The sequence below is a fragment of the Salvelinus namaycush genome, chromosome 2 (genome assembly GCF_016432855.1).
Source record: "Salvelinus namaycush isolate Seneca chromosome 2, SaNama_1.0, whole genome shotgun sequence".
In the NCBI taxonomy this organism is placed as follows: domain Eukaryota; kingdom Metazoa; phylum Chordata; class Actinopteri; order Salmoniformes; family Salmonidae; genus Salvelinus; species Salvelinus namaycush.
The window spans coordinates 33706849-33718988 of NC_052308.1; the positions used below are offsets into that span (position 1 = coordinate 33706849).

At 44.1% G+C, this 12140-nt stretch overlaps 1 protein-coding gene across 1 annotated transcript in view; it reads right to left on the reverse strand.

The window, feature by feature from the left end:
• Positions 1 to 12140, reverse strand: part of LOC120021297 (low-density lipoprotein receptor-related protein 1-like) — a 191575-nt gene that overhangs the window by 101212 nt on the left and 78223 nt on the right. Inside the window, exon 5 of the mRNA XM_038964998.1 lies at positions 6157 to 6294. Coding sequence (XP_038820926.1) covers positions 6157 to 6294 — 138 coding nt within the window. The remainder of the gene's footprint in view (positions 1 to 6156; positions 6295 to 12140) is intronic.

Sequence of the window (12140 nt, forward strand, 5' to 3'; positions counted from 1 at the left end):
GTTACACGCACCTGCGCATCATCAGGCTCACCTGGACTCCATCACCTCCCTGATTACCTTCCATATATATATATATAAATAACTCCCTTTGGTTCCTTCCCCAGGTGTTATTGTTTCTGTTCCAGTGTTAAGTCTGTGTGTTGTTCGTGTTTCTTGTTTTGTGTTGCATTTACTTATTAAAACCCTCACTCCCTGAACTTGCTTCCCGACTCTCAGTGCACATCGTTACACTGCCAAATAGCCTACTTGGTTTTCACAACCCTGGAAGACTGACTAGTTGGGGACAGCAGGTAGCCTAGCGGTTAGAGCATTGGGACAGTAACCGGAAAGTTGCTTGTCGAAACCCCGAGCTGGCAAGGTGGAAAATTTGTTCAGCCCTTGAGCAAGGCAGATAACCCCCAACAACTACTGCGCCGATGATGTCAATTAAGACAGCCCCGCCGCCTCTCTGCTTCGGTTAAAAACGGAAGATACATTTCGATTGAATGCATTCAGGTGTGCAACTGACTATTAATACTATGCATGCCAGGCTCTCTTGGCTTATTGTTGGAGGTAAGACTTAATGCATCACTTCTTGTTTTTTATTTGGAAATTCCCAATTTTTTACGTAGTCAACTTACATACAGCACTGACACAGACATGACACCAGGTGTCTTTTCACAGTCCCCAGGTCCAGTGTTATACAGAGCCATGAGTGCATGGAACTCCCATCTTATACAGAGCAAGTGAACAGCAAATATGGTTTAAATAAACAAATTAAGCAACACCTCACAGCACAATGCCTCTCCGCTATGTGACCTACTTGTTGTGTGTATGTACTGACATGTATGGGTAACTGACAGATGCACACACACTACATGTTAATGTTTTTAAATGTCGATTGTAAAGTCTTTTGTCTGAAATGTATTTTCTGTTATGTGTCGGACCTCAGTAATACTAGCTGTCGCTAATGGGGATCATAATAAATTTTAATTAAAATCGGTATCCCTCTTCCCTTTCCCTAGCTCAGGCTTATTGCCATGTAAACTCAGCAAAAAAATAAACATCCCATTTTCAGGACCCTGTCTTCCAAAGATCATTCGTAAAAACACAAATAACTTCACAGATCTTCATTGTAAAGGGTTTAAACACTGTTTCCCATGCTTGTTCAATGAACCATAAACAATTAATGAACCAGCACCTGTGGAACGGTCGTTAAGACTAACAGCTTACAGACGGTAGGCAATTAAGGTCACAGTTGTGAAAATTAAGAACACTAAAGAGGCCTTTCTACTGACTCTGAAAAACACCAAAATAAAGATGCCCAGCGTCCCTGCTCATCTGTGTGGACGTGTCTTAGGCATGCTGCAAGGAGGCATGAGGACTGCAGATGTGGCCAGGGCAATAAATGACAATGTTCGTACTGTGAGACGCCTAAGACAGCGCTACAGGGAGACAGGACGGACAGCTGATCGTCCTCGCAGTGGCAGACCACATGTAGCAACACCTGCACAGGATAGGTACATCCGAACACCACACCTGCGGGACAGGTACAGGATGGCAACAACAACTGCCCGAGTTACACCAGGAGCGCACAATCCCTCCATCAGTGCTCAGACTGTCCGCAATAGGCTGAGAAAGGCTGGACTGAGGGCTTGTAGGCCTGTTGTAAGGCAGGTCCTCACCAGACATTACCGGCAACAACATCGCTTATGGGCACAAACCCACTGTCACTGGACCAGACAGGACTGGCAAAAAGTGCTCTTCACTGAAGAGTCACAGTTTTGTCTCACCAAGGGTGATGGTCGGATTCGCGTTTATCGTCGAAGGAATGAGCGTTACACTGAGGCCTGTACTCTGGAGCGGGATCGATTTGGAGGTGGAGGGTCCATCATGGTCTGGGGCGGTGTGTCACAGCATCATCTGACTGAGCTTGAACAGCAAGAAATGGCAAATCTGGTGAAGTCCATGAGGAGGAGATGCACTGCAGTACTTAATGCAGCTGGTGGCCACACCAGAGACTGACTGTTACTTTTGATTTTGACCCCCCCCCCTTTGTTCAGAGACACATTATTCAATTTCTGTGGAACTTGTTCAGTTTATGTTTCAGTTGTTGGATCTTGTTATGTTCATACAAATATTTACACATATTAAGTTTGCTGAAAATAAACGCAGTTGACAGTGAGAGGACGTTTCTTTTTTTGCTGAGTTTAGGTTGATCATCTTTACCTTAGATCCTTAGATACGTCTGTCCATCATGGACAATAAATCACTCTAAAAACTGCAAAACAGTAATTTTATATGTTGGAATCAGTAGCCCAGGCTCTAGCCATATAGGACATTGTCTGCCACACCAGACCCAGAGCTGGGGGCTTGCCTCTGGGCATAGGGAAGCAGGAAAGCCTGGGGATAAAAAATGGGCCCCTGGGCCTTGGAAAAAGTGCACCTCTCAGCTTCCTATGGGCAATCAATGCTCCCAAAACCCAGTGAACTGTACTCATACCCAAGAGAGGAGAAGTCAGTGCATGGAGGAGTGTATGTGTGCATGTTAAAGAGTGGGTGATTTTGGGAGAGAGAGTGGGAGAGTGGGAGAGTAGGTTGTGTGAGGTGTGTGTGTTGTGAGGTGTGTGTGTTGTGTGTGGGTGTTTAGTGGTGGTAAAGGGATGTACAGAGAGCTGGCCCTAGCTGCGGGCATCCACACACCCCATCACACACACACAATGGGGTTTTTGTGTGCCTGGCCAGGGAGAGAAATCCACAGGCAAACACTGCAGCCCGGCACTAATCAATCCCTCATAGGCAGGACAGGCCTGTGCCAAGGCGGACCTCAAACACACACACAACCACACACTGAATCGTTCATCCATACACGCCTTAATATTGCTGTCACACGCTCACACAATGACACACCTCTCTGTCATCTCACAGAGTCACGAGTTGTCACCACTACATCCTGTGAGAAAACCTGTGTATGCCGGGCCAGTGTTCTGAGTCAGAGCAGCAGAGACAAAACAGCAGCGGTCACATTAGACCTGGATAATATCTATCACTCACACCGTTTAAGGGCAACAGCAGCCCATTCACTGTCACTATACACCAGAGAGGGGAGAGGAGAGAGAAAGGAGGGGAAAGAGAGGAGAAGAGAGGGAGAGAAAGAGAATGAGAGGTAGAGGGAAAGGGAGAGAGAAGACGGGAGAGAGGGAAATAGATAGAGGTAGAGGGAACTAAAGTTTCAAACTAAGAGTTTGTTCTTAAAGGTGGGGCACCTAAAGTAGCTGGCTCCTTGTTTGTTTTCCACAGTTCAGAACATTATCGTTGAGTAGCACAAAATATGAAACACAAGTCAGCACATTTGCCCATTGCTGGTGGCAATCCATAGCTACATTGCTTTATCAAACTTCTGAAAGCTCCGTAGAAGCACTAGCAGGCGTAACTTACAAGGTGTCCCATAAATCACACCACCACCTCAATGTCACTGTGTTACAATGGGGGTACCGCGACGCAGACACACCAATGGGACATTGCAGGTCAAGGTACAACGAATGTATAAAACATTAAGGACACCTGCTCTTTCCATGACATAGACTGACCAGGTGAATCCAGGTGAAAGCTATGATCCCTTATTGATGTCGCTTTTTAAATCCACATAAAAATCAGTGTAGATGAAGGGGAGGAGACAGGTTAAAGAAGGATTTTCAAGCCTTGAGACATGATGTGTGTCATTCAGAGGGTGAATGGGCAAGACAAAAGATTTCAGTGCCTTTGAACAGGGGTTATGGTATTAGGTGCATCGGTTGTGTCAAGAACTGCAACGCTGCTGTGTTTTTCCACGCTCAACAGTTCCCTGTGTGTATCAAGAAAAGGTCCACCACCCAAAAGCCAACTTCACACAATTGTGGGAATCATTGGAGTCATCATTGGGGGGGGGGGGGGGGGGGGGTATTGATGTGAGCACTCTGATAACCATGAGGAATGTATGAAGGATGGGTAACCCGCTAACTTGCCATTTGACTACCTGGGAAGATGAAAGCCGGCCTATGGAGACGCGCACACCCACACCACTCAAAGCCCTGCCAGCGTGAAGCGGCATGAAAATTTGATGTCCCGCCTCTCTCCGTGTTACTGCCATAAATATTTAATCCTTCTGAAGGGGTGGAAGGATGAAGGGATGGAAGGATGAAGGGATGGGAATTGAGGTGACAGGTGTCTCATGGGATGCAAAGAAGTGGTTGTGGTGTTGACCACACTTAAAATCCTAGTGTTACACTAACACATACAGTACACCTGTGTGTGTGTGTGTGTGTGTGTGTGTGTGTGTGTGTGTGTGTGTGTGTGTGTGTGTGTGTGTGTGTGTGTGTGTGTGTGTGTGTGTGTGTGTGTGTGTGTGTGTGTGTGTGTGTGAAAGAGAGGGAATATGTGTTAGTGTGAGTGCAGTATGTATTGAAGTGAATGTGGGTGTGGACATTTCCTTGTGCACACAGTACAGAAGCACTGTATAACAGATACTCAAATATTCTAGTCTAGTAATAGGTAGTGAATGGGGGGAAAAAATTGATAGTTACGTATCACAATATTATTTTGGACGATATTATATTGATACTTAAGACTCCATATGTCGATTTGTAAAAATAATGTTTGTTTTGTTTTTGCTAGGTAGATGATTTGCTATTTTGCACAAAAACTCTGGTGTTTTTCATCCTATAGCTTGTTCTTCTAGTTTTGAAATAGTGAGCCAACATGTTTCCAGCACTTTATTTCCATGACTGATCAAAATGTATTTTCTCATGCTCTCTCGCTTGTTCATCTGCAGCAGACATGGTGAGCAATATGTTTGGAACATTAAATCGCAGTATGGAATCGCATTACATATAGAATGGTGAGAATCCCAATACATATCGTATCGGCACCTAAGTACCATGATAATATTGTATCGTGAGGTCCCTGATAATTCCCAGCCCTTAGTAGTAGGGTACTATTTTTTTACCCCCCCCTCTCCAATTTATGCCATTGGCCAACCATGACCCATTCATGGATTGTACCAGCCATGGGTATTAGACAACCTTTAGTGCTTCAGCTAACACCAATCTATCCAGCCATCCTGTCCTCTAGCTCACCCGTCCAATAAAGATCCACTGTCAGGCTTTTCACACGATCACGTTTTTCTTTCTCTCCGTTTAGCCAACCAAATCAGAATCAGCACGTGTTTTCAGTTAAGAACTTTCGTTGGCACAGTTATTTTGGAAAATAGGTAATCCAGGCTGGATAATCATGATTTGAGTGTGCGCCCAGTTTTTGTTTTGGAAAAGCCAGAGTCACAGTGTGCACACAGACACAAATTGACACACACACGTTTAGAAGTCTGACCCGCTTTATACACTCACACCTGCTTACAGAGCTGTAGCTAAAGTATGGGCAGTATAGTCCTGACAACAACATCTCCCATGAGAAACAACATAAGAGTGTGATAATACGGATGGACAGAAAAAGAAAGGGGTGGGGGCTAATTAAAAGAGGGGGATGAAAGAGGAGTGGTACAGAGATTAGAGAGAGGGGGAAAGGGAAAAGAGAGGGATGGGGACAGCTTTCTATAGCCTTACATTAGACGAGGACAAAGACCTTTGCAAAAAATTCGCTTAATAATTTAGCTTTAATGTTTTTTATAATTTTACTGTATAACGTGTCTGTCCACTCTGTCCTATACATTAAGCACATTCAGGTCAATAATAGTTAACCAGGGCCAGAAATGGGAGAAATACTGTAGGTAGCCAGACTTGCAAAACCCTAAGGGAATTCAACAATGCCTGGTGAAAAAAATCAGTTTATTATAATCCTACACATGTTTCTTACATGTAAATCTGCAGTAATCCGTCATAATCATAATCCAATTTTATAGACAGAGTAACGTCTGATGTGGGCAGCACGCATGTTCTGTGTACATTAATGTGGGGGTAGGACGATAAGCCTTAGTGCATGGCCATGCTAGAATCAATCTGCCATGGCCAGGCCACCTCCCCTTCATTGTAATGCTGCAAGATTCCCTGCCTGGGCAGAGAATGTCTGGGGGAGGGTTAGGCAACAAATACAATGCACTGTACTATCTGTACAGGCTACATGAATAGGGGGAGATGGAGAGAGAGGCAGGGAGGGAGGAAGTGAGGGTGGGTGTGTGTTCAGTACCTCTGCAGTGCGGCCCCTCATCCCAGCCATCGGTACAGTCCGGAACTCCGTTGCACAGTTTGCTCATGTGGATACACAGCTCTATCCCACCACACTGGTACTCGTTGGGTGGGCACCGCGACACACGGCTGTGCGGACCTGAAACACAGGCAGGGACAAAACATGATTTAGACCAGGGATCCCCAACTGGCGTTCCAATTTAATTTGGACTCCCAAGTTTTCTGAGCAAAAATAATATATTTGTATTTCATTCGTTTTTTTAAATGTTGGACATAAAAGACCGTAAGAACACCAGCAAATCGGCTCCGTTATTTCAATTTTGGAAATCTGTTTGAAAATATTCCCACCCATAGTAGAGAGATCATATGCAAATATCAGCAAGGTTTGAAATGATTATGCTTTAGTCAAATATGTTTTCTGTTTGGGCTTCTTGCGATCAATTTTCAGTCTACAAATGATTTATAATTATATCTCAGCCCCCTGACCATCCACTCAAGAAGCCTGTGGCTGAATGCAGTTGATGATCCCTGATTTAGACCAACATTAACAAAGGCCAGTACTGCACCTTTTCAATGAATCTCTTCTATCCCTCCTCTCCTTTCCCATCTTTCCCTGTTGTAGTGTTCTACCACCACTCTTCCTTCAAACTCCATCACATCATCCTGATTCTATATACAGATGTGCCCTGTGCAGCACTTTTAGACACAGGTTCAACCACAAAGAAACGTGTACAACTGTCGGGGAATAAACAGTGAACCGCTGTCTAAGAGTCTGCTTTGTCAGGGCACAGCAGGGGGAAGTGCAAACACATCATTACCCTGGTTGAGATTGGCCAAATTACTACTTTTCCACACACACACACACACACACACACACACACACACACACACACACACACACACACACACACACACACACACACACACACACACACACACACACACACACACACACACACACACACACACACACACACACACACGAGGGGGAAAAGATAATACCAGCCTTCAGCTCTGGTCAGTGTGAAATTGGTGGCATGACAACATCCTGTATGCTGAGACAGGGAAGCAGAGGATGGGTTAAACAAATGTGAAAATGTGAGCAGGAAGTTAGACTGTAGATCAGAGTTTCTTGGTCCTGGGGACCCACATGGGTGCACTATTTGTTCTGGCCCAGAACGAAGCCTACACATCAGATTCAATTGATCATCTAACCAAGCCCTTGATGAACTGAATCAGGTGTGTTGTTGCTGGGCAGGAACAAAACAGTGCAACACAATGATGCCCCAGGACCAGGATGAGGAAGCCCTGCTGTAGTTCAGAAAAGCCTGTTTGAGAAAGCTACGCTCTCCAAGATGCTTCATCAGTATGGCTTTATTTAATAGAAATCTGTTTAAATAAAGGTGAAATAAAAAATAAATAGGCTAATCGTCTTCTTATTAGAGTGCTTAGGGCCTCGGCCAGACTCCTGCCCAGGGCTGCCGAGCCAGAGTGGACTACACCAGAACAGGGCTTTGCCCACAAGTGGGACTCAGTGAATGACTCAGCAGATTATATTTGGAACTCCAGGCCAACCACGCCACCCGACTGACTGTTCCCCAGGACCAGCCAATCCGTCAGTCTGTCTGTCGCCCAAAACATTCCATTTCAAATCTCCCCAGTCCTCCCCTGTCCACATCCATTTGGAGTTTTATTGGGTTAAAGACATTTCAATGTGAAATTGCTGCTGAACAGAGGGCTTATGATTTTTATTTACTAACTCATTTACCTATTAGAAAATATAAACATACAGTTGAAGTCGGAAGTTTACATACACCTTAGCGAAATACATTTAAACTCAGTTTCACAATTCCTGACTTTTAATCCTAGTAAAAATTCCCTGTCTTAGGATCCGTTAGGATCACCACTTCATTTTAGGAATGTGAAATAATAGTAGAGAGAACGATTTATTTCAGCTTTTATTTCTTTCATCACATCCCCAGTGGGTCAGAAGTTTACATACACTCAATTAGTATTTGGTAGCATTGCCTTTAAATTGTTTAACTTGGGTCAAATGTTCCGGGTAGCCTTCCACAAGCTTCCCATAATAAGTTAGGTGAATTTTGGCCCATTCCTCCTGACAGAGCTGGTGTAACAGTCAGGTTTGCAGGCCTCCTTGCTCGCACACGCTTTTTCAGGTCTGCCCACACATTTTCTATAGGATTAAGGTCAGGGCTTTGTGATGGCCACTCCAATACCTTGACATTTGTGGCAAAATGGCTTAAGGACATCACTTTGGAAGTATGCTTGGGGTCATTATCCATTTGGAAGACCCCTTTGCGACCAAGCTTGAACATCCTCACTGATGTCTTGAGATGTTGCTTCAATATATCCACATAATTTTCCTGCCTCATGATGCCATCTATTTTGTGAAGTGCACCAGTCCCTCCTGCAGCAAAGCACCCCCACATCATGATGCTACCACCCCCGTGCTTCACGGTTGGAAGGATGTTCTTTGACTTGTAAGCTTCCCCCTTTTTCCTCCAAACATAACAATGGTCATTATGGCCAAACAGTTCTATTTTTATCAGACCAGAGGACATTTCTCCAAAAAGTATGATCTTTGTCCCCATGCAGTTGCACACTGTAGTCTGGCTTTTTTATGGCGGTTTTGGAGCAGTGGCTTCTTCCTTGCTGAGCGGCCTTTCAGGTTATGTCAATATATGTCTCGTTTTACCGTGGATATAGATACTTTTGTACCCGTTTCCTCCAGCATCTTCACAAGGTCCTTTGCTGTTGTTCTGGGATTGATTTGCACTTTTCGCACCAAAGTATGTTCATCTCTAGGAGACAGAGCGCGTCTCCTTCCTGAGCGGTATGATGGCTGCGTGGTCCCATGGTGTTTAAACTTGCGTACTATTGTTTGTACAGATGAACGCGGTACCTTCAGGCGTTTGGAAATTGCTCCCAAGGATGAACCAGTTTTTCCCATGATGTCAAGCAAAGAGGCACTGAGTTTGAAGGTAGGCCTTGAAATACATCCACAGATACATTTCCAATTGACTCAAATGCTGTCAATTAGCCTATCAGAAGCTTCTAAAGCAATGACATTTTCTGGAATTTTCCAAGCTGTTTAAAGGCACAGTCATCTCAGTGTATGTAAACTTCTGACCCACTGGAATTGTGATACAGTGAATTCTAAGTGAAATAATCCGTCTGTGAACAATTGTTAGAAAAATGACTTGTGTCATGCACAAAGTAGATGTCCTAACCGACTTGCCAAAACTATAGTTTGTTAACAAGACATTTGTGGAGTGGTTGAAAAACGAGTTTTAATGATTCCAACCTAAGTGTATGTAAACTTCCGACTTCAACTGTATCTGTTACATTAAAATAGGATGCAGTAAAATGTTTTCCTAGGATGTTTGCGATGCTAAAGCTGTAACTATGGCCATGTCTAGACTTGAAAGTTCATGCAGTTATTGTATTCTGATCATGGAGTTCTGATCATGGAACTCCGAAAACGTCATGCATCTACACCTACATTTAAATGTTCCTACACTGTCCACATTGTGTTCGGATTCCCTTTTCCCACACTATATTCAAATGCAGTATGCATTCTGCAAACGGTGGAACAGGCTAAATCTGATAATCACACAACTTGATGGCAGTAGTCAACTCCTGTAGCCAACTAGCCAGCTAACCTCTGTAGCTAGCCAGCAAGCTAGCTAGCAAAGATAAATAAGTTTGTTGGCTAGCATTTACGAAGCCATTAGAGACATCCTCAGACGCTAGGAATGCATTCCCTCCAACGTTTGATGAAAAAAGGTGCCTCTCGCTCCTAAAAACACACGTTTTCTGACTTGTGGGCAAAGTGCTGATGACGTTGCCCACTGTATGCGCTTTCGAAAGCCTGATTGCGCCCAGACTGAGGAGAAATGTGCGCACAACCACTTTCTGAAGTGGTTAGCCAGATCTGAACACAATCCAACCACGATAAGGCTTTTCTGGATCTGTCTTTTCAATGTGACCTTCATATTGTGATAGCAGAAGTCGCATGTAAGTGTCAAGTGTAGACACGGTCTATGTGCTGTACACTGCTTTGATGTTGTTGCGCAACACGGTTTACTGAAATGGTGTTGCTGTGCCTGTTATTTGTTTGAAATCATTGTTTGTGCGAGCATAGCATCATGTTCGGAGAGTGCTTATAAATCTGGGACAAAAACCTAAAGTCCTGGGTGGCAGGCTGCATCTTGTATTTTTGAGTCAGACAGATTGGATGGACGCACCTCTCCTGTTAGTCCCTCTCCAAGTTTCAGTGCTTTACACAATACCATGAACATTGCCTGGGCTTACATGGGGGAGTTCAAGGAATAGGTAACAAAGATCAGCTCATGGCCTCCAAAATAAAGCTTCCGAACCTTGAAGAACAGGGGACGAGTTTGTACTGATAATTATGGCTAATTGGTCCATATTTTCAAACTGCAAACTGAATACAAACATAACTCCTGCTAACGGCTAATTAGCTGAAAGATGAGCCTTCACTGTAACTCAATGCCAGCCTTGGAGATCTGTAAGTGTTGCCCAAAAGTAGCCTTCTATGATTAGTAACACTTCAAGGGGAAACATTTGTTTACAGACACAAGCAAAATGTTTCTCCTCATTAAATGGTATTTTCAGGATGTAAATGAGAGTCTGTGGGGTGCAGAGCAGAAGTCTGGAACTGAACGCTCCCTTCTCTTAGGGGTCCATCTCTCTCCGCCCACACCAAAAACCAAACTGTTGGTCTTGGCAATCTCTCTCCCACATCCCTCTCCCCCTCCCATATCGCTCCCCTTTCTAACATCTGCTGACCCATTTAAAAATAATATAAAACATGGGGCAGAATATGGGGAGAAAAGAGGGATAAAGAAAGGTAAATGGAGAGTGAGAGGCAAAGAGGTAGAAAGCGAAGAGAAAGCAAGAGAAAGAGAGAGTGGGAGAGAGCGAGAAAAAGGCTAAAGAGGAAGGGAAAAAGGGATCACCTCATGCACAGTAAGCCGAGTGAGCCCCACAAGGCTCCATTCTAAAGTTAGCTGGCAGGGCTTTGGTGGAAAACGCACTGCTAATGTGAATCAGACAGCCTCTTTTATTTAACATTCCTCGGGTTGGGAAGAACCAGGTTAGAGAAACTCAGGCAGACAGGAAACCCGGAGCTCATGCTCTCATCAGGACTCATCAGTTAAAAGCAGTTCAACAGGTTTAGAGTTAACACTAAAAGTGTTTAACACCAACTCGTTTCTCTTAATGTCTGTGACTATTACAAAATCACAGTAGACTTTCAAATGACACTGGCCAAAGGGTATCTGTAGTTTTCAATGAGTCTTTGGCTCGGCCCTGGAAACGAGCACACACACACGAAATGAGGTGGGACCAGATGAGAAGGGAGAAACATGGTGAATTAATATAATCCTGGTGTATCCATCAGCATGACTCTGTTGGGCTGTCTTTGTGATAATGCCATGAGGTTGGTGGTGGCGTGGTGACTATACTTTTCCTCTGGAGCCTGGTGGAGGACTAGGGGATCGACGACTAAAGAAATGCTATAGAGTTTCCCATGCACGTTAGAGGGAGGCCTTTACCAGTGAAGGTCAAGATGGTACCAGAGACATCATAGAGTCAGCTACATCAAACACCTGGGGCCTCATTTATAAATGTTACATATGTACAAATTATACCCCAAAACATGCATGCACCAGTTTTCACACAAAAGTTGGCATTTATAAAAACTGACCTTGACGTGAGAATGTTCTTACCTCAATGCAAACTTTAGACCATGCGTAGGCCTATGCACAATTCCTTGTGGTTAAAGTACTGCATTGCAAGCAGGCAAATCATATTTTGTGCAAATGCGGGGAGTGATGACAGGCTTATTCATAAAAACACACTGAAAAAAAACGCAACATGCAACAATTTCAAAGATTTTACTGAGTTACAGTTCAAATAAGGACATCAGTCAATTGAAAT